The sequence below is a fragment of the Dermacentor albipictus genome, chromosome 7 (assembly GCF_038994185.2).
Source record: "Dermacentor albipictus isolate Rhodes 1998 colony chromosome 7, USDA_Dalb.pri_finalv2, whole genome shotgun sequence".
Classification (NCBI taxonomy): Eukaryota; Metazoa; Arthropoda; class Arachnida; order Ixodida; family Ixodidae; genus Dermacentor; species Dermacentor albipictus.
The window spans coordinates 32941841-32965250 of NC_091827.1; the positions used below are offsets into that span (position 1 = coordinate 32941841).

At 48.2% G+C, this 23410-nt stretch overlaps 1 protein-coding gene across 1 annotated transcript in view; it reads right to left on the minus strand.

The window, feature by feature from the left end:
• Nucleotides 1-7613: 7613 nt before the first annotated feature.
• Nucleotides 7614-23410, minus strand: part of LOC139047771 (ninein-like protein) — a 354545-nt gene continuing 338748 nt past the window's right edge. The window contains exons 11-16 of the mRNA XM_070521842.1: nucleotides 17190-17602; nucleotides 16376-16675; nucleotides 15318-15589; nucleotides 13333-13514; nucleotides 11518-11663; nucleotides 7614-8240 (exon numbers count right to left, since the gene is read on the minus strand). Coding sequence (XP_070377943.1) covers nucleotides 8007-8240; nucleotides 11518-11663; nucleotides 13333-13514; nucleotides 15318-15589; nucleotides 16376-16675; nucleotides 17190-17602 — 1547 coding nt within the window. The 3' untranslated portion in view covers nucleotides 7614-8006. The remainder of the gene's footprint in view (nucleotides 8241-11517; nucleotides 11664-13332; nucleotides 13515-15317; nucleotides 15590-16375; nucleotides 16676-17189; nucleotides 17603-23410) is intronic.

Sequence of the window (23410 nt, forward strand, 5' to 3'; positions counted from 1 at the left end):
CATGTACGGCGCTGCCCCGACAGATGGCGCGCCACGCGCGCATTGGAGCTGTCGCGGCTCGGACTTTCTCCCCTGACAACGCTTCGCCTTGCTCCCTCTGTAGAATCAAGCGTCCTTCCTTTCTTTAGATCACTATCTCTCTATCTCTCTGCCCGTGCCGATCACGGCGTTTGGCTGGCGTGCATGATTTCCCCCTCCGGGATACCGAGTTCTTTGGTTCGCTCCGCTTGCTCAGGCGCACGTTTCGTTGCTGCGCCGAATGCCGCGTTGCTCGACCATATGGCTCGACGCTCACCGCGTCTGATGCGGGGCGCCTCGTAAGTGATGGCTGCCCTGTAGCCCATTGTCTTACACCCATTGGCGGGTCGACGGGAACGCTATCGCGTTCCACTCTTGAAGGCGAAGCTTAAGCGTCCTCCAATTTTTCTACACTATTAGTTGACCGCTTAAATTAACGCAATTGCACTTTCAAAAAGAATACTTTAGCAGTCTAAACTCATTTGGCACTTCTGGTTTTAGAGTGCCTTTAACAAACAGGCGACGCTCGACTTGGGCACGCCGTCTGGAAGCCGCGGAAATAAACGACCTCGAATGCGTTGCCGCCTTAACAGCGCCATATCCAAAGACCCGCAAACACCACTTCCCCACCACCCCCTCCTCTTCGTATATATACCACGGGCACGCCAGTCTAGCGCGAGCAGTCTTTGAAAGCAAGCCGGGACAGCCGTCTGAGCAGCAGCCAGCGTCGGTCCGTCTCGGGAGCCAAGTCGGGCGGGGGCCGTCTGCAAGTGGCACGCCGTGGGCGGCGAGCCTTTCTATGCAAATGAGGGATCCGCCACGTCCGAGCCGAGTGGCCGGCAGCCTGCCCGGCGAACGCGCCGCGCTGCAAACAGGGCTCGCCTCGGGCGACGCGCAGACGTTAAGAGGAGGCGCGAGGAAGGGGAGGAAGGACGGTGCGAATGCATTAAGCACTGGGCTGAACGGCCGGGCCCACGGCGATTCTCGGAATATAAGTGCGGTGCCGGATAGGCCGCGAATCGGACTACACGCGCGCTCGGCCGAAGCCAGGTGGGAAACGGCGTCGCGGAGGTAAGCTCGCGTGATAAGACGCGTAAGGCGATTTTAATGCGAAGCCTTCTTTGGCCCACCCTATACAGGCACTTCGCGGTAGGTGTTAGGTTCCCGTCTCGCCGTGTTTCGGCCTATCTTCAATAAAACGAAAAAAGAAAATGACCGCCCAGGCACTCGGTACAGATGGTTAACTATAGGGAAGCTGAAACGCGCGGCCCCGGTGTTTATCACTGGGTTAATCCCAACGGTTCGTGAAACGACGGTTTGCTAGGCTGGCGGATAGTCGGCACGCAGTTGCTGCTTGCGCTCGACTACGCGAGCATGTTCCTGTGCCCGGGCTGCAGCATCGGCACGGCGTAGGCGAGCTCGTTCCCAGTTCTGCTCGCGGCCTTGCTGATCGAAAGCTGCCTGCTCCTCGGGGACATATGGCTCGTGGCCTACCCAATTCGCAGCGGGAGAGAAATAGCTGCGCGCGCGCTCGGCTGCGACGGAGAGCAACGACGTCACTACTGGCGCAGCCAATCGCGCGCCTCTATTTCTTTTTTTTAAGGGCATGCGCATGGAATTGCGCCGGAGAAGTTTTCGGCGTAAGGGTGACAGACTGACGGACAGACGAATTGGCTAGTCAACAGAGGCTTTTAGCGTGTCCGGTATTCCGGCAAACGCGGGCGGTTTACCGGTTTAGCGGGGGCGTAAACGTGAGCTGCCAGATTGGTGGCGCCAGCTGGTGGCGCAAAGCTCAACCACACAAACACAGAGCTAATTACTATATTCTGCTTAGCTGCTGGTGTAAATTTCCGACAGTGGTGTAATCGTGTTCACAATCACGCCGCCGCCAAGAAATTGTGCCAGTAGCGAAGCAGGATATAGTGGGTTACTGCAGTTTTAGCTCTTTCTTTGTCTGGTTGAACTCTACGCTACCAGGCGGCTGCACCGCTCTGGCCGCTCACGTTTACGCCCGCGCAAATCCGGCAATCCGCCCAAACCGCTCCCGTTTACCGGAATAGCGGACAGGCTAAATGTCTCTATTTCCAGCTTCGCCGGAAATATTCAAGCGTCCGATGGTGAAATCTGACGTCAGACTTCAAGCACAGCAGCCCGAACGCTCGAACAGTTGCAGGCCTCGATTGCACGCATATATCTTACGTGTCAACGCCAACTATAATTAAGTGATCATCATCATTTTCAGCCTGGTTACGCCCACTGCAGGGCAAAGACCTCTCCCATACTTCTCCAAAAACCCCGGTCATTTACTAATTGTGGCCATGCCGTCCCTGCAAACTTCTTAATCTCACATAGCGTCAAATCACAAAGTACGAGCGAGAGCACTTGCGCATGCGCGCCAGTTTCCAGTCTTTCCCTTGCGTCACGAGCGACAGCGTGCAGACTGCATGCAGACGCCTTTTGTATCGCGCCGCTTTCCCTAAGTCTTTTTTTTCTCTTGCCCCATAGCCAAGGCTACGCCTTGTCCGATTCGCTCAAAACGCCAGCAAAGCGGAGTTCTATACAATTTAAGAAGGCATAGAGTTTTTCTACTAATCTTACTGTGGAAGCGCTGACGCCGTGATCGTTAAGCTATCATGGGAAAGACTGGTGGACTCGAGTAATTTTCGTACTTGCGGCCCGAGGCGTTGTTGTGGCGTTATTAACACGAAATAATTATACGCTCCACCAGGCAGAAATCTTGCGTCGTCGTCGGCGACGTGACCGAGCGGTGGTACCAAAAATGGCCGAGGGCGCAGGGAGTAAAAGCACGTCAAAGAATGCCCGAAGTGATGCCAAATTTCACACGGACGTTCCTGTAAAACAAATGAAATCAGTGGCTTTGAAAAGAAAATTTGGCACATTTCGGTCTGGGTGGGAACCGAGACCGGGCCTCCGGGGTGCGAGACCTAGGGGTGCGATGCTCCTTCAAACTTGAGCAGCCTTAAGTGTACCTGCCTAGTTTTTCTCATACTGATTACATTCTCCTACGTTCACAAGCAATCGCGTTTTTTCCAAACGCGTGGAGGCAGTGTCTCCGCGCCACATTAACAAACAATGGGAACTGCTGCACCTGTGACGCAGTGTTTCGTCGGAAATGATAAATCTGCAAATAAGCACAGTCGTTCGAAGGAAAAAGGACGAAATTTAGGGAAATGTACGCGTTAATGGCTGTTAGCTGAACGTACAACTACACATTTATCGGCCCATCCGTCATTGTGGTACCCATGTACAACCCAACGGAGTTATAACCACATACCATCCACTATTCCAATGATAGGTGAACCATCATACGTGAAGCACACAATAGCGCCGGAGTCTCCTCTAGTAACTTGTGGACTACGTCCACTGCAAGGAGGTCTTAAACAAACAAAAAAAACTCTGCTTGCTGCATAATAGCACCCCAGGTCGGTCTCTCTGATGCAGTTCACCAGGGGCCAGCAAAATGAAGAGTAAAAACAGAAAAGCTCGAAAACCCGCCCAAGTCGGCTCACTTTAAAAAGGTTTCGTCTCCGCCAGCCAAAGAAACCCGGTCCGTGCACGTGACTTACTTTGCACACTGCGCCAGTACTTCCAGGACCAGCCACGCTTGTGTTAGTGGGGTCAGAAGCGCTTCATTTGCATGGAAATTAAGTTGGACACGCGCCCAGTGGGGCTTATTTTCACAGCCACGCGACCTCTTCTCCAATTCCGTCTCGCGCTTTTCGTATCATTTGTACCCCTTTCTTTTCACTACTCTGGCATCTCTTTCGGCTTCTGGAACGGACGTCATTATCCTTGCCTCTCAATTTCAGGCTTAAAAGCCGTTATGCTACGCGAAAGGAAGATCCAGCCACTCGAAAATGAAGTTCATTGAGTTGCCGACCTGCGCTTTTCTTGCGTGGTTAAGGCTCGCACTCTGATCGTTCGAGAGAAGTGGAGGAAAGTGCAGACGACAAAATTGCGGTCGTGTGTCGTCTGCTCTCCCGTCGCAGAGTTGACAGCATACGGTGCCACTCGCCGTAACTTGCGCCGGAAATAGGATCCATTCAGGAGAATACAGGATTGCGACATTTAGTAGAAAATGTTAATTAGTCAACTGCAGCTTGTAATTTGCCTTACTTAGTCTACTGCACGGAATGATTTGTCTTGCAAGCCTCCGTGGAGTGGGGGGAGGGGGCTCGATGCCTATGGCTATGTGCTGTTGAGCGCGAGGTCGATGGTTCGAATCCAGCTAGCGGCGTCCGCATTGCGATGAGAGGAGAACGCAAAGTCCTCGTGTTTTGCTCGTGATGATAACGGGAGAAATAATTCTCACGTGGTCAAAATTAAGCCGAAGCCCTGGCGCTCATAATACACTCCGCATTTTCGCGACACTACAACCCTCCCCCCCCCCCCTAACTTTTGTCGTGCAAGTAGTGCCCGTGTTTTGCGAGTGACCAGCCCCCTACCCCCCCCCTCCCCCAAGAGAAAAAGTGGAAATTCGCAATGTTCCAAGTGATCTTGAAAAATAAATAAGGTAAGTGGCACGCTGGTGGCACTTGGTGGCTTACTTGGCATGTACTGGCCCCAATAAGAACAACAGAAAGCCTTCACGATTCAACAAAGCTTTATTAGCGCCTTTACAAGCGCTGTACAATTTCCACGCAACATTTTGGAGGGAGGTTCGCGATCATCAAACAACCTCCTTCAATGACGCGTCGCGAGCTACAATGTTTCAATAGAGTCAGTCATGCCATCGTTATGAACGTCTTAACCCTAATGCTAACTTTCAAAATTGTGAAAAATAAATATGAAATGCAGCGAAAAAAATAAAGGTGAACATCCTGAATCAAAATCCGCTGCTGAAAAAAAAAAATAGAGCACTTCCCTATCGCCGTAGCTCCCCATGAGCGCTACCGCACCTCTTGTAGCTGTATCGGAAAGGCAGTTAACATATAGAGCAGCGTGCGTGAAAAGTTTCCGTTATGATTTAAATCACATCGAACTACTCGCAAAAAGGCACTGTATTCTATTGAAGCTCATTTGAACGCTGAACACCCTGCAAATGTGGAGCAATACACATGCCCAACTTCTCCAGTGATGGCAGTTCTGAGAAGAGCCCCGAAACTGCGCACCACGTGACCAAAGTTGAATACGGAACGGCGTACACAGTGTCACACGCTTAAACATGCACAACCGACCTGTTCAGTCTTAGTTTTGACCCCACGCTCTAGGATTTTTGTGAATTTTATGCAGATGAATGCGATTTAAAGGTCTGACTAAGTGACCATTGGTCAATGCCTTTCCGTTAAAGCGACGGATGCTCAAGAAGTCCCGGCAAAATGGAAAAGTGTTACAGAGAGAGAAAGAATGGAAAAGAAACAAGATTTGCAATGATGCGGGCGCATTCGATAAGGAACAATAGGTACCGCAACATCTCTGCCAATTAGGTCATAAAAAGAAAGGAGAAAGAAGCCGCAAGTAAGTTCAGAGGACGCTTGTTGCCTCACCAATACACCAAGTTCATCAACACCTTATATTAGGGCAAAAAGACGAAAGCAGAGATGAGGCATTCAGCGAGGTTACTTGGGCTCCGTAAAGAGGGTGGTGTAGAACGTGCTCAAGAGCGCGGAAAGAACGTGTACCCCACAAATCTAGCGCGTGCATTAGCGTTAAAGATTACAGCGTTCCAGGTATAGAAAAGTTGCCGTTTAATCGTACGGAAAGTCTGCGCTAAAGTAAGAAAAACCTAGAAACATTAAACAACGGCGCACTGACCTTTCTTGACCATGATCCTTAGTGCAATGCAGAAAAATTTCCGCACGCACGCATATTGCAGTCGCTCCGCTTAGCTCGCCCCACTGTGTGCAGTAAAAGAACAACGCAACTGCTACACCGAAACTGCAGATAATATATGATGAACAGCTCCCATATGACGGACATCACGCTGATATGTCTCCCGCTTGAGCCCAGACTACTGGAACACGAAGCTTGTACAAAACAGGCTGGTAACACTGAAACGGTTTCTTACTACGTTGAATTGCAAGACAGCCACGAATATCCCCGTTTCGGCACTTCTTCGTCACTTCTCTTAAGATGTTATCGATAGCACCAGTACGTCAAGTTTAATATCGATGCATTAGTATAAACGCATATTGCACCGTTGTAAGCTCTCGCACAAAGTGTAAACGACGCCCATGTGCACCTGAATGGTCAGTATGGCAGACACATCCGTCCCAGCGTGGACGACAACGCCCTATCATTGCGATGTAAGTCTGCAATAAATCAAGTTGTTGCCTCTGCTAAAAGACATCTCAAAAGAACGCCGAACAGCAGCCAGAAGGCAAACGCACAGCTTTCGAACGAAGCACTCAAGAGAATGCAGAAGAGGAACAAAAAAAAAATGAAAAAGAAATGGTGACTAAGAGGCACTGTTTTGTCAAGAAAAAACAATGTGCGCGAATAGCTAACACTGGAAATGGGAAAGCTCAAGGCGTTATTGTGGTTTGTACAGCAGAAATTGATACAAAGGGCTTACGGCAATCACACACGGGTGAGCAAGATCGGAGCTGGTACTTAGATGAAGTTGTGTACACAACATTCGCACATGTGAAACGACACTTGGTGATGGGCGAGACCTGATCTCAGATGAACCGACAGTTTGGGCCTTGGGCCTAAGTGGAGCAGACAATTCAACATCTTGTAACAAGGGTTCCAACAACACCTCACTCTCGGAAAGATCAGAGCAATCGCCAATGAATCCGTCTCTATTTTGTTAAACAAGTACATGTAGCAATGAATTTAAATAGTGTATACACTTCCTAGAACCGATGAAAGAACTGTTTTTTTTTTTATAATCAAACGCAAAATTGTTTTTCGGAATTGGCGGAGAGGTTTTGTTGAGAAACGTCCGAGCATCTGCACCATCTGTTGCACAGTTTGCCGAGCAGATGTTGAATGTAGAGGACATGACGTCAATGGCACATCCATCCTCTAGTTGTGTGCCGAAATATATGGGCACAATGCCTTCGAAATTTACTTTTATCAAGATTTACTGGGTCGGGACACATGCGACTAAAGGACAACATATCAACGGACACTATGAACAATCCTCTTTGTTGCAGACCATTGTAATTCAAGACCACGAGTCGAGATGCAATTAGGTTTATAGTAAAAACAAAAACAAAAACAGTTTAAAAGAATGGTACAATTCTTTTTCTGCCTCTGTTTTTTGTGTGAAGGCAGCGAGCAGTGTCTGTGCTTTGAGACACCTGTGTGAGACACCTTAACGACCAAGGTTAATAGCTACTCTAGAGATCGGTTCTAAGAACGAACGGTCAAGATTCCCTCGTCTCACTCTGGGAGTGGGATCACTCCGTAAAGTGCTGAGTGGATTGCACAAGCTGCAACACAAAGTCACGCACAGATATCATTTTACCGATAAGCCACCAACGTAGGTACAGCTGATAGCTAGGTATACGCGATTCTGTTCAAAAAAAAAAAAAGAAGCACGAGGCTCTTCAAAAAGGCAAATACACTATATGTAGCAGTAGCTCACAGACTCCCGAAAAAAGGTTTCCGGCCATCAGTGGTCTCGGCACAAAAGTTCTTTACTGCGATACAATGAGAGAGAAACGAGAACCAAAAAAAATGAACACAGTTCACTGTTCAGGTCCTCTGCACCATGAACACACGCACACTTCTTTATGACACAATGTCGACTCCACCAACGTTGCCGGCCACAACCGATTCTCGCAGACAATCACTGGTGCTTCTCACAGCGGACGACGCCTATCGGCACCGACGTCGACATCGCTAACGCTGCCGGCGCCCCCTGGCAGCGGGGCGGGTAAGCAAAAAAAAGGTCAAACAGCAGTTTGTACTGTTCTTCTTCCTTTTCTTTCGCCCGAAGTGAGAACTGCAACGGGCACAGCGGCTGGGGAGTGTTTTCTTCTTTCAAGAGAACGGAGTGGTGGTGGGAGGAGGGGGGCTCAGGCGCAGGCCACCCTGGAGCCGTCGACAGCGGCCCTGGTGACGTCAGTGAGCAGCTTGCTGAGCACGCGGCACTTGTACTGCAGCCGGGTGCTGTTGTGCTCGGCTCGGCGGCGGCCGTCCTCGGCGCGCTGCAGTGCGCGCAGCAGTCGGGCGTTCTCGACGTACAGGTCGCGGAGCAGGGTGTCGATCTTACTCGGGCCGACCGCACTCGGCTGATGCTGCTGCTGCTGCTGGAAGGATTTTCGTGTTTTTTTTTTTTGCGAGGGTCCCAAGAAGGTTAGAGTGCAAGCAAGGGGAAGTTCGAAGCGTGTTCCGAGGTCGGTTGGGCGAGGGTGCGCGAGCGGGGAGAAATTCGAGGAGCGGGCGAGTGGTTTGAACCGCGTTTCGCAAGCAGATTCCCAGGAACATTAGTGAGAAATGAAGAGGAAGTTGACAGCGTCAGAGATAACGACATCAGAGATAACGGCAGAAGAGATATACCCGCATAAGGGGCAACGGCACAGGACAGGTTGGGATACAATATAAAATGAACGAAAGTTAGAAAACAATCATAGAAAGTGACACCACGAAAGGCAGATGGTGAAAGAAACAACGTAAGAACACCGGTTCCCGGACGGCAGTGACATTGAGTTCAGAAGAAATGTTACGGAAAGTTCGTTTGGTTGTTGGTGCGTGCATGCCAAGTTAAGGGTGCAGTTGTTTAGTCATGGTAGCAAGAGTAGCGCGACCGGAGGCCGCGTAGAGTGTAATGCAGGTCGTGCAGCAGGTCAGAAAAAGGAGAACGTCGTGATGCGTTCAGAGGGTTCGATTAGTGAAGGATCGATGATCCACGGTCGAGTCGGCAGAAGTGATTTTGTCGATTGACGAGGAAGGAAAAATAGGGAGGGAAAGAAAGAAAACAAAGAAAAGACACGGTTAGAACGAATTCCAGTTTCACAAAACACACACAAAAAGCAACAAAATAGCACAAGGTTTACATGCACACAGGGTATAAAGTGGATCACCGGCATGCTTACACATAAAAACTCGCTCAAAACACAGTGCTGGGTTCCTTCATAGTGGCAAGCTTTATTGTGTGAACATTTGCATCACTGATTGAACAGAGCTGTGATAAAAGGTAATTAGCAGTGACAAGAAGCTAAGTAACACTAGCCATGTTTTTTTTTGTATTCTCTTTCCTTAATGTCAATACGTTTTGTATTTCCCGTAGATGACGTCACATTGAAACAGACTGCTGACTTTGCAAGCACACAGTCACAGTGATATCCCAGGGTGATAATAAAACCACGATTGGTTTAGAACACCATAGAATGTTTCACGAGCTTGTACGTTTCAGCCAACCAAACGAGAGAACTTGTGAAATAAGTGATTGAAAGACTAAATAGTTTTTGAATCACTTTTGTATTTGAATACATACATTGTACTTTGAATACATTTGCATTGGCCACTGTAAATGGATACGTTGAAGTGAACCCTACTCGGTTATGATGTCGTCATACTCTACGCATCGGCACATTGTCCCAAACACTGGCAAAAGAAACAGTTACCGAGCCTGTACTCTCCTACTTCGAGCTTGCAGGTATAAAGACTTGCAACAGCGTCTTTTTGTAATGGCACAATATACGCATCAGACAAGTTCATTAGTGTGCAGACTTACAACAACACGCATTAAACATCTTGCACTCGTCTTTCCGCACACGCCAAGCAAGCTTGAAACTTCTTCGCGTTCTTAAAGTTGAGAAAACAAGAGAACAGCAGCTGGCGCATTAAGCAAACTCAATAACATTCTCGCTGACAGTGAAAACAAACACAGCGCTGCCTTGAGTGGCTTGTGATAAAATCGTAAAATTCTGCATGTAACATTCAGTTGTTCGGGGGAGTCCCTACGTATTGGACAAGTGCAAATTTGAATGTGCAACCGTGAATATATGAAAAATGAAATTTCGAAGACGATCACTAGAAATGGCCAGTGGATACAGCTTACATGGATCACACACACACACACACACACACACACACACACACACACACACACACACACACACACACACACACACACACACACACACACACACACACACACACACACATATATATATATATATATATATATATATATATATATATATTGTTTTATACCCAGAAATGTGCAGTTCTGAATGACAATGCCAAATTAAACAGAATCAAGTGATACAAGGTAAAACACATCTGTTACGTCAATATTCCCGAGTGCCGATGATATACACACAATATGAATTGAGCAAATATGATGGCAGCACAGTCTTCAATACAGTTAAAAAGAATATGAGTAATTAATAGGGATTTACCAACCTCAAAGTGTGCAGTTTCAAATAAAAATGGACAACACAAACTTTTCCTCAAGTGGGAGACTGCACTTAACTTTCGCATGGTGCTTTCACATAACAAAATTTAGTTTCAAACACTAAGGCAAGTATGACAAACGTGTTGGGCCTGCTAGTACGTGCTTGCTAATGTTTTAAAAAGCCAGGACTACAAGTATTTCATGGCAGCATGCACACTGGCAGTAACAACAGATTGCAGGCAAAAAAAGTTAAGAAAAAGAAGGAACACAGTATAAAACGTTCCGTATTAAAAATAACTAGGCAAGGACATAGTGCATGCATGATCCATCTATCAATCTTGCCGAGAAAGAGCGTCCATTTTCGAGTAGCATTGAACACTGCGTCCATGAGGTGTTAAAATTCTGAAGCTATGACCGACTGACTATGATGAAAGTGCTCTACGATTGATGCATGGGTGAGAACGGGAGTCGAAGAGGTGTCGAGAACGTTCACGATGACGATTGTCCAATGCACCTGCTACGGTGGCACAGAGAGTTCTCCCGACGTTGAACTCGCCGCCTCAGGAACACTCGTGAGATTGCTTACAGGTGACATGCGTCACATTGAAAACAGTACAGAGCACATTCGCGTCCAAAGATTGATCGATCGCTGCGTTTAGAGCTACCAAAAAGGCATGCCGGGTAGTAAGGTAAAAAGAAAAAAGAAAGCCGATGTTCTTGAGGAAGCGCAAAGTTCTTGACGGGCACTAAGTGGAGAATGAATTCTCACAAGGAAGTATACACTGCGGCATGCTATTGCGCTGTCAAAATCTGCCATTTTTTTTAGTTTGATCCAGTCAAGAGAAAGCGCGGCTGCCCTACTAGCCAATCAGAACTGGCGGACACACGATGGCGAACTTGGCAACATGGCGGAACTAAAAGTAGTGTCTGCAAAACAGCAGCCCTTCGGGAGAGCTTTCCGAGCTGTGTTACTCCCCTCGCAAGAGCTTTTGCTCTCGCACCACGTCTGTCTGCCGGCGCTAGTCGACACGCGGTCGGGTTGGTTCGCAGAAGAATCCGCGCGTGCTGGAAGCGGCGTGCAAAGCCAAGCCAAGCGCGATCCAGAAGACGAAGAGCAGCGGCCGAAGCCACCATCGCCACAAGAAAGCGACCAAGCGGCAGGCGAAGGCGTCTCGGCTACGAACCTCGCATGGCTGCTGTTGGCTAGCTGGCCCAGACTGCTGCTGCTGGTGCTGATGATGATGATGTTGCTGCTGCTGCTTCCGTAGCCGCTCCAGCTCCTCGTTGTGCTGAAGCTCGCACTCCAAGCGCTCCATCATGTGTTTTTGCTCTGTGTCGCGTTGACCACGGCCGTTACGACGAAGAGCGAGGGAGTTGCGAAAAAAAAAAAAACGAATGCAAGGATTGGGAGAAATGGCAGAGGAAGAGGGAATGGATGCAAAAAAAGAAAGGCATGCGTTAGCAACTAACGTATTAGTGACACGACTGCACTGGTTATAAAACTATGATGCTGTCACTCGTTTTTCAGTATGCAGGCACAGGGGAGTTGCAAAAGAGCTGGTGTTAAAGGCTGCACTTACAGCAAGGAAAAAGAAGGCCTGGGCCGAGCAGTGTTTCGTACACTGCAGTAAATTGGCGTGCAGTGAGCGCAATATGCCGCCACACACCACTTTCTTAAAAAGGGATTTCCATACATGCTGTGCTGCTGCGAGTCTAACTGCGCAACAGGCACTGTCGTTGAAGCTTCAAGTCAAACGCGCACAGCAAAGTTCAATGCCATCGCGCATGAACATTCGCAAAGCAGCTTCGAAGAAAATTGTGACGGACTTCCGATCTTCCAACTGCTCTTACTAAAAGTGCGTGGCACATGCTACAAACACGTAAAGCGACTGTAAACTGATAATAACGACTGTTGTGTCATATGTGCACGCTGAATCGGTTGTTCTGTGCAGCGGTGTTGAGGCTGCCTACAGCTGAATTTAGTGGTTCCACGATGAGCAGCCCTTCCGCACATAATGTGAACACAGCTGGAACACGGACACAGGCACACCTTGCGCAGCATATTGCCGGAGAGCGGGAGACACGTGACCCGCCACCTGTTCTAGGCAACATAGCGTGCTCATGCACGATGCACCTACAGTGATGCGAGAACGAGCCCGATGCTCTCTCAAATCACACGCTACGAGTTACACAATGCGACGGCTAACTATTAAAAGCTGATCGTCTCAGCGATGCCAGACCAACATTACAACGTTAACGATATCACAGCATTCTGAAGGTGTCCCATACTAGATTTTAGGAAATGCTACGTTGTTACACAGACATCCCGTCACTTCACTCGTTACCACTGCCGATATACAGAGACTGTACATAAATTTTACGGTTCTAAGACTTAGCTAGGGCATTGCAGCGTATTTCCTTATTGTGCCACGCGACGAGACCTCGGGCATTCATTTTTTTTAGTATTATTCTGTAGTTAGTGCGAATTGCGGTATGATTTTTTCATGTGGCAACTGCCGTGCTCCATTCTTTGTCGTTATTACTTTAATCTTTGCGATGTGTCATCTTGTTCTCTTTTCCCTGTTACATCACAACTTACTATCTTCAATTTATGTGTTTATATTTACTCGTTCGTGAAGAGTAGTCGGGCGTCACGCTCCTTCCAGTGGTAGTTGCCAGCCTGCTTTTCACCTTACTTTCCCCTCAGTCACTTGCACATGCTTTAGCTCAATAATAATAATATTGATGATGATGACCATAATAATAATATTAATAATAATAATAATAATAATAATAATAATAATAATAATAATAATAATAATAATAATAAACCCAAAACACGATAAGGTGCGCCGCCTTACCGTATCTAATGACAAACCGATCTACAGAAGCTTCCATCTTGGTAACGACGCTGAAGTTCTGCAGCAAAGCTGCTGACCTATCTTTTGTCTAATTACACACACACACACACGCACACGAGTGAAAGCCCCGCCACTCACTGAGGCGCTGCAGCTGCTCCTCGCAGTTCTTCCGCAGCCGGTCGTGCTCCTGCAGGTGCAGCGTCTCCAGGTGAGCCTCGATGGCGCCGATGGCCTTGCCGATGAGGCTCGCCAGCTGCTCCTGGAGCGAGGCGCCCGACGTCACGCTGTGCGGACTCGCGCAGCCCGGGTCGCCGCCATCGCTGCGCGTTGCAGAGAACGAAAAACAAGGAGAGATGTTCAGCGCAAAAGAAGGTACTACGACGCGAAATTTTTCTAGTTCTCTCGTTTCTTTTTTTCTCTCGTTAAATGAAGGTACAAACCTTACAAAGCTTCGAGATAATTAAACTAGCGGCAGAAGACTAGGTGGGGCGATGAAATTAGGAAATTCGCAGGAGCTAGCTGGAACCGGTTGTCGCGGGACAGGGGTAATCGGAGATCGCAAGCCTTTGCCCTTAAAATGGGCGTAAAATAGGCTGATGATGTAGATGATGAACAAGTCGAAAGTAGAACTCGGACGCAAGAAAAATCAGAAGGCACGAAACACGCCGATGACTTCCAACCCGGTTTGTTATTTTACTGCTTTACTAACTATACGGGTGCTGCAGGAGAATTTACAACACCACCTGTCTCTGTATAAAGTTCAAATGCGGTGACATCCTATCGCGCCCCGCGCGCCGCATGCTGTCGGTGCGAGAATAAAGCGTGCGCATATGAACCCGAGAAGGCCGGCGGCCTGACGCGCGCCGCCTTTCTGCGCACCCAGTGTTGGAGGTGACGGGATCGAGCACGCGCTAGGTGGGGGTCCGGGTGAGGGCGCGTCTCCCCGTTTAGGCCGGCCGTGGCGGCGCTGGCTGTCGGCGCGGCTGAGCGCATGCGCAGTTCGCGCGCACTCTTATCTCGGAGGTACTCTGCGAAGTGTGCAAGACCTGAGCGAGCCGAGATGGCTGGTCGTTTCGTGCGCACCGTATTCTCGCGAGCGTAACACTGAAGGTCGCACAATCACAAGTTTTGGAGGCGCGTTGATGCGAGAGGTTGCACCAAGCGTTCGCTCCCTTCTGCCCGCGCTCTTCGTGACGTCAGCACCACGACAGCGAGTGTATGCGTTCATCGAGTGACACCTGTTCTTGTTTGCGTATGCGTGTGACACCGTGCTTGTTAGATTAACTAGTATGCGAATGTATACTGCAATTCATAACTTTATACGCTGGATAAAACTACAAGCATTACTTCGTGTAGTTGCCTAATACTTTGCTATTGCTGTCAGTGCTTTGCCTTTAAGGTGAAGCTGCGAATTTTCTTAAACAGACGTTTTTGTACGATTTACTGACAACTACAACACAACAAAGGGGCAATAAATAAAAAATAAATAGCAAAGACAAAAGCTGAAAGTCATATTACTGCAACGCGCACGAAAGGCACCAGAAAATAGCAAAGCGAACATGATTTACATGCTGAGTTAGAGCTTACACGTTTCAAGTTTAAAACTTTACTTCTTTCTCAGGCACAGTAATGGGCGGTAGGGTGTCGAAAGTTTATTTTCGCAATATTAGTTTAATCATGTTAAGCAACTAGCGCAAACCTATAAGGCGCTTGAAAATAATACTGCCAAGCGTCAGAGCATGCTAAATATATTATTGAAATACTTGTTCTCACGAACCAGCTTCGGTTATCGCGTCATACGTCACGTATAATGACGTCATGATAACTGGCTCACTCCATTCCTGTAATCGCTACCGCTGCCACACGCAAGCGCAGCCAGCTAAAGCGATCGTAGCGCTTTCGATTTTACGGACAGCGTCGCCATATTGCCGCACGGCGTCAGCAAACGGGCAATCTTCGAATTGTGTCAAGGGGCCTCGATAATGTCGACGACAACAGGTTCGGAATTTCAAGACCAGCTCTAGTATGAAGTTAAAATGTATGTGTTTATCAACTTTCATAAGTGCTTAATGTGTGATTCTACCATGATCCGCTTTCTCTTTACTTTTTTTTGCAGTGCCTACCTTGGCGTCATTCTAGCGCCCCCTGTGCCAGCCTGGTTGCGAGCGCCCCCTTGCGCCTCGACGTCACCGTCGGTGCCAGCGACAGTGGTTGTGGTCCACGCGCCGCATCGCAGGCACTGCCTCAGCAACTGGCAGATGTCCTCGGTCAGCTGGGCGGTCAGATCCTGCGGCTTCCTTAGCTGGGACTGCGGGTCGCTGTCTCGCCGGCTGGGCTGTAGCCTCAGGTTCTGCTCCAGGCTGGTGCGTAGCTCGCGCTCCACGTCGGTGCGAACCTTGGAGAGGAGGAAAGTTGAACAACGTGAAGAAGGGAGAGAGAGAGAGAGAGATCGAAGGAGACGAAACCAGAGATGGTGCAAACAGATGCACGTATTGTTTGCTACCCTGAGGCGTGGATCGAGGGACTCTCGCAGGTGCCGACCCCGCCCTCTAGAACGCTTCTTCACTCAACACTCCACCTCGATCTGAGAAAGTAGATAGAAGTGCCACACACCGCACCGAAGTGGCCCCTGCATTCCAATGCATCTAACTGAAGTGGCCCTGTGCATAACCTACCCTAAACTAAGTTATACTACTTTAATACGTTCCCGAAAGAGAATTTTGTAACCTGATCTTTTCGGCCGCCAATCGAATGGACACGAGTAAAGGTGTGGTCGGCAAGCAACTTGTTCGTTGTGCGAACTATGGAGCAGCGTTATTTAAGCGCAGTGTCTTCTCTGATCGTGGGGTCTACTGACGTAGAAGAAAATAAAGTGAAGAAACGGAAAACAGTAGACTGGAACGGCGTATCCCTGCTGACCAACTCCTCATCACAGGAGCATCAAGGGAATTTACTGAAGAAGCGCAGTCTTCTACAATCGAGGGGTGATAGAAAAAAAAAAAACGTGGAGCTGGGATCGCCACAGGCGTAGGTAATGACGTGGCCACGGATTACTGTAGTCTGCCGGCATATAACAAGCAAGCGAAGAAACAAACAAGCACTTCTGCGTGACGATCGTGCGACTCCCAAAAGGGAGCGTGTCAGATCTTCATAAGGAGTGGAGAGAAGGGCGGCCCCTCACCTTTCGCACGAGGTCCTGCTCGACCTGACACCGAACCTCGGCCAGCTTGGACTCGTACATGGCCTGCATGCTGGGCGTCTCGCCCTCGACGCCAGCCGCCGTGGAAGCCTCGGCGTCACCCTGCAGGCGACCCATGGTCCCGCTCGAAGCGGTCGCTTCCGCCAGAGAGCGCTTCAGTTCGTTCAGCTGCTTCGCCTTCACTTCGATGTTCGCGAGAAGCGCTTCCCGCTCCGCGTTCCACGCTTCCCGCTTGCTGTTCGACTCGTCCGCGGCCTTCTTTTGAGCTTCCTCCAGCTTCGCCTGGGGAGGGAAAACATCAGCCTCAACGAAGGTCACGTCGGAAAAAGCAAAGGAAAGAGGGTTTGTTTCCAGGCCAGCTGAAAGTGCCAAGCATTGCGGGCGAGTGTAGCTGGCTGAAGACGACAGTACGCCCGAAGAAATCGACAGGGCTATCGTTCGCGAAAATAGCTGTTATAACACTATTTGTTATAACACATAGTGTTATGGGCACCCCTTATAAGGTGCCCATAAGACTATGTGGGAACAACCGACTCCCACAACATTTCGGGTAAGCACTCGCAATCGTCTCTCAATACTCGGGCTCGGCCCTACTCATACCTCCGAGTACACTCGCAACTCACCACATTCGTGTCGCACTCGAGTCAATTTGTCAGAGTGAGGACGGTTCTGGGTAGGCGCGCTGCCCGCATTTGTCGTTACAACCCTCCCCCCTCCACTTTCTCCCTCGTTTAAATGCTCACTTTTCGGCACATCGAGAGGACGCGTAGCCGCGTACGAAGCGCAAAAGACTCGCCTGCAGCGCCTGCGCGGTGGTCTCGGAGGCCCTCTTCATCTCGCCCAGCTGCGCCACCTCGTGCTCCCGGGCGGACAGCTCCGCGGCCAGCTGCTCCCTCTGCTGGGCGAGCTGGTTCTGCAGCGCCGTGACGTCGGCGCGCAGCCGCTCGGCGAGCACGCTGCGCATGCTCAGTTCGTCCTGCAGCTTGGCGATCGTCGACTGGGCGCAGTCGATCGAGTCCTTGTCCACCTCCGGCTGGCCGCACAGCTGGGCCTCGAGATCGGCGACCCGCTGCCGCCACCGCTCCTCGATGTCGCGCAGCGCCTGCTCGAAGCGGGCCCGCAGCCGCTCCAGCGGCTCCCGCTGCGCCTCGCCCAGCTCGTCGGCGTCCAGGGTCAGCTGGTACGCGTCGGCCACGCAGGGAAGGATGCCTGCGCAGTCGTCGTCTCGCGTGATTTCGTCGTTCCCGAAACTTCCTTTTTTTTTCCCTGCCCAACTAGAAGACGCAGGAAATTAATAAAACTGCTTATCTGTTTCCGCTTATGTTAAAACCAACGTTCCTTTTACCCCAACCTTGCCCCGTCATCCTTGAAACTTATTTTCCCAACGCGAAGACGCAAGAAATCAAGAAACATACTTATCCGTTTCTGGAACTGCAGAGGCCTAATTCACAATCTAGGTGACATCAAAGACATCATAAATAAATTATCACCAGTAGCATTCTGCCTTCAAGAAACGAACCTGGGACCCAAACATACACATTTTCTTAAAGGTTTTACTGTCATAAGAAAGGACCGCGAGCACTCCAGCCGTCTATCAGGAGGTGTCGCAATTATCGTCCAAGGTGGCATCCCCACACGGAACGTTTCACTACAAACTGCGTTTGAGGCAGTAGCCGTCACTGTTTTAACTTTTAAGACTGTCACCATATGTTCGTTGTACATCCCTCCCCATACCCATTTCACAACTCGAGACATGGAAAATTTAATTAGCCAGCTGCCGGAGCCTTTTGTTTTAGTTGGAGATTTTAATGCTCATTGCACTCTTTGGGGCAGCAATAAGAATGACCCAAGAGGCCAACTTATCGAAGATTTCATTTTGACAAACAACATTTGTCTTTTAAATTCAGGTGCACCAACTCATTTTTCACCGAGTTCACGCAATTTTAGCTGCCTCGATTTAGCCTTTTGCTCTCCGGACATTTTTACAGATTTTAAATGGGATGTACTCGAGACTTCATATGGCAGTGATCATCTACCTGCCATAATCAACCTCACCTCAACGCTACCCATTATATCGCACAAACCACGCCAATGGAAATTACAAATGGCAGACTGGGCTGTTTTTACAGAAAGTGCCAGGCTGGAGGAGCTTATTGTAACAAACTTAAGCATTGACGAAATTAATGAAAAATTTACTAACAGTATTATTTCTGCAGCTGAAAAGGCCATTCCACAATCTTCTGGCGTTGTTCGCAAAAAGTTAAATCCTTGGTGGACACACGAGTGTACCATAGCAAAAAAGCTGCAAAATAAGTCCTGGGGAATTTTACGCAGGTACCCAACCCATAACAACTTTTTAACTTTTAAACAAGCCAAAGCGAAAGCTCGATACATTCGGAGACAGGCAGAAAAATCTTCCTGGCAAAAATATGTATCAACAATTAATAGCACCGTCACATCCAAAAGGATGTGGGAACAGGTCAGGAAGTTTAAGGGGGACTACACACCATACACGATACCAATACTCACACCTTCAGGCACTCAGACAACACTACAAGAACAAGCGAATATACTTGGGGAACACTTCTATAACGTCTCTAGCTCGGCTAATTATACAAACAGGTTCTTAAATTACAAACTATCTGCAGAAAAACAGAAACTACCAACTACTTGTACGTCAAGCGACGAATACAACGCTCCATTTACGTTACAAGAGCTTAACAGGGTTCTCTGTGCTGGCAAAAAAACTGCAGTAGGTCCTGACCGCATCCATTATTCTATGCTCGCACACTTGTCCCAAGCATCCGTAGGTGCTCTCCTTAATTTTTTTAACAAAATATTTGAATCCGGAAGCATGCCAAAATGCTGGAAAAATGCAATAGTTGTGCCTTTTTTAAAAACAGGAAAATCCGCCACATCCCCAAGCAGCTTTCGACCCATTGCCCTGACAAGTTGTTTGGCAAAATCGTATGAGAGTGTCGTAAATGCGAGGTTAACATTCACGCTTGATAAACGGAACTCCATCGATTTTCACCAGTGTGGCTATAAGAAAGGGTGTTCAACGACAGACCACCTCGTCCGACTTGAACACGAAATACGTGAAGCATTTTTACACAAACAGCACTGCCTGGCGGTGTTCTTCGACCTAGAGAAAGCGTACGACACCACGTGGAGATTTGGAATCTTACGTGACCTCGCCGCGTTAGGAATCCGTGGCAAAATGCTAAACTGTCTGGCTGATTTTATGTCCAACAGAACATTCCAAATCCGTCTAGGCACTGTGCTCTCGCGCACATTTATCCAAGAAAACGGCGTGCCACAAGGTTGCGTACTTAGCACAACACTTTTTATAATAAAAATGAACTCTGTCAACAAAGTAATTCCCACCTCTGTTATGCACTCCATATATGTCGATGATCTGGAAATAGCGTGCCGCGGCTCTAACTTACGAACATGTGAAAGGCAACTACAGATAACAATAAATAAACTAATGGAGTGGGCTGAGAAAAATGGCTTCCGCTTCTCCACTCAAAAAACCGTTACCTTGCTATTTTCGCAAAAACGAGGGTTGTACTTAGACCCGGATTTAAGATTGAATGATGTCGCGCTGCCGGTAAAACAAGAATACAAATTCTTGGGAGTAACCTTTGACAAAAAACTAAACTTTCTTGCCCACATTAAAGCACTAAAAATTAAGGCAAATAAAGCATTGAATATCCTCAAAGTGTTATCTCATAAGCACTGGGGTTCTGACCGAACGTGTCTTTTACGCATTTATCGGTCTCTTGTTCGTAGCCTTTTAGACTACGGCTCCATTGTTTACGGCTCAGCCAGACAATCCTACATCCAAAGACTTGATCCAGTACATAACCTTGGACTGCGACTGGCAAGTGGTGCCTACAGAACTTCACCCATTGAAAGCTTATACGTCGAGTGTAATGAACCCTCCTTACAGCAGCGCAGAGCATTACTCACTTTTTCCTACGTACTCAGAATTCAGTCATCACCGCAACACATATGCTACAACATCCTCACACAATGCAACTCACGCTTACACTACACAAATAAACCGAACGTGATTAAGCCACTTGTCCTGCGGTATGAACAATACTGTCGGGATTATGACATTCCCCATAGAGTCCTCCAGGTTGCCAAGAAACCACAACGGCTGGCACCGTGGTGCGATTTCACACAGTTGTGCGACTGGACATTGACTCATTTAAAGAAGAAAGACACCCCACGCGAACACATTACACAAGAATTCCGTGCACTTCAGGACAAATATGAAAATAACATGCAATATTACACTGATGGCTCTAAAACAAAAGAGCACGTGGGTGTGGGGGTCGTAGCGGAAAATTGGGAAACAAGTATTCGATTACCACAACACGCTTCTGTGTTCACGGCTGAAGTTTACGCTATCTGGGTTGCTGTTAAAAAGATTATAACTGATAAACACAAACATGCAGTCATATACACAGACTCTTTAAGCTCACTGAAGGCTCTACAGTTGAAATCTGAGTGCGAACCCCTGATAGGAGACATTCTAAACATGTTGGTGCTTAACGAATACGGGAGGTCAATTCGTTTCTGCTGGGTCCCAAGCCATGTTGGGATACCAGGTAACGAAGCGGCTGATAGATGTGCATTGATGGCAGCGCACAAAGATATTACAAACACGAAACTCCCATATAATGATAGCATCCGCGCAATTAGAAAAGCCCTAACGGTAAAATGGCAACGCGAATGGGACCGTTGTTCTGACAACAAGCTACATCTCACGAAACCCATAGTTGCGGAGTGGAAGTCATGCTATCATCAGGAGCGGTTCATCGAAGTAGTTTTGTGCCGACTACGCATCGGGCACACACACCTCACGCACAATTACCTACTTAGGAAAGAAGACACACCAACATGCGAGAAATGTCAACAGCCACTAACAGTTATACACATATTACTCACATGCACGCAGATTGAAACACACAGACGAGCACTCTTGAAAAAATTATATGAACAACACATATCGTTACACCCTGCTCTAATTTTAGGCGATGATCCACTGGTCCCATTTTGTGACGTCCGTAAATTTTTAGACGACACTGGATTTTTACATAAAATATAGATTATTAACAGAGCCTTTTCCTTCATTCACTGGATTTTAAAACACCTCGTGTTTGGCGCAGCATAGCCTCAGCCGCTTTTGCGCCATTAAACCCCATTTAACTAACTAAATTATCCGTTTCCCCGTCTTTTCAAACCCACGTTCCTTGTATACTACCAATTACCACGCCTGTGCTATTTTTCACGCCGCAAATTTATTTGCTACCCTATACATGTGCCTAACGATCCAATTATGCGTTCGTGTTGCTTTTGTAGATAGTACGACAAATCGATCGTAAGTAATCATTGCCGTTAAACCCATGGATCTCTGGGATAAGCCACGAGTTCGAGGGTCCCAACTACATATACTCATGCATCACCATGGGGCAATCTGAGATAATAATAATAATAATATTTGGGGTTTTACGTGCCAAAACCACTTTCTGATTATGAGGCACGCCGTAGTGGAGGACTCCGGAAATTTTGACCACCAGGGGTTCTTTAACGTGCACCTAAATCTAAGTACACGGATGTTTTCGCATTTCGCCCCCATCGAAATGCGGCCGCCGTGGCCGGGATTCGACAATCTGAGATAAACTTGTATCCCACTTTATCCGTCTTTTTCATCCATCTTAAATTTGTTTTTTAAAATATTTATTTAGCATCTCCTTCATTTCATCGTTGGCTTGAAAATCACTGGCGTTCTCCTTTTTCTTTCCCACTTAAATTACGAGGGGGTCCAACGTAAACAGGTATAATAGCCGCCGCCTTTTTGTGAACTCCGCGTACTCGTGAACTCCTCACGAACTCCTCATGATCGACCCGAATTAAACGCCGTCTCAGTCGGGCCGTGCTGTTCAGGGAAAGCTACGGGTCCTCGACGTGTCCATTACCGGCATCGTTAGCTTAACTCCCAAGTCCACCAAAGGGGGCTGAGACATTTCGCTGGGACGGGTCATTGCCTCAGCCTTCAGTCAGGCAACCGTATTAAGCGAAGAACTTCAAAATCTCAAACAGATCATCTAATATCTTGCAAGCACGAGATTGTGCCTCGTTTTCCACGGCCGGCATTGTTACACGGACTCCCGTGAGACGCTCGGGAAAGCGAACCATGAGAACGACTCACTCACTGTCTTTCACTAATCCTTCCGAGCTCGACACCGTTTTAATTATCACAGATGAATCAGCGTAGCGCAATCGGCGAATCCCTCTGCCTACGCGGGCGGTTCTCGTCGCCAGAGTCGCACAGGTTTTGTTGCACTGCGCTACGCGGGGTCACTGAGGTGAAGTACGAACCCAAGGGGAAACGAAAACTCTCTACAATAGCTCTTCCCTGCACTACATGCGCCGAAAGCGCATCCTGACAGACGCGGCGCGAACGCTCTTCAAATTCCTCCCGCCATACGATGCTCTGCAGCAGGCGATTATCCCTTAGTTCACGTCTTGTTATTCCGATAGGCGCTTAGCGTCGCCTATCCCATGCTTCTGAAAGGGACACTAAATAGAAACGGTAAATCAATTCGAAATGGCAAAGCGTTCCTTCAAAAGAATATTTTCGTTAATTTCGTGGGAATAGGTCGATTAAGAGAACAGGAAATGTAGACTCAAAGTTTCGTTTTTTTTTTTTAGATATTTCGGCACGACAGAAATCCCCTATAATTGCCACGTTCACTCTCTCTGGCTCCTTTACTTCCATCTTTACTCGCGGAAAATTAACGAGGCCCGAGCAAACAATGTGAAAATCCATGACGTCACCGCAAGTTGGTGCGCGAACATTACCGCGGCGTCGCCACTAGTCTTTATTCACTGCGTCTTTTCTAACTCGACGAGTCTCCTTTCACGGTAAGAGTGGTCTTTTTTTTTCAATTTTTTTGTGTCTGTGGAAGAGTAACTTACCAATACAGCTTTAGCTGCTCT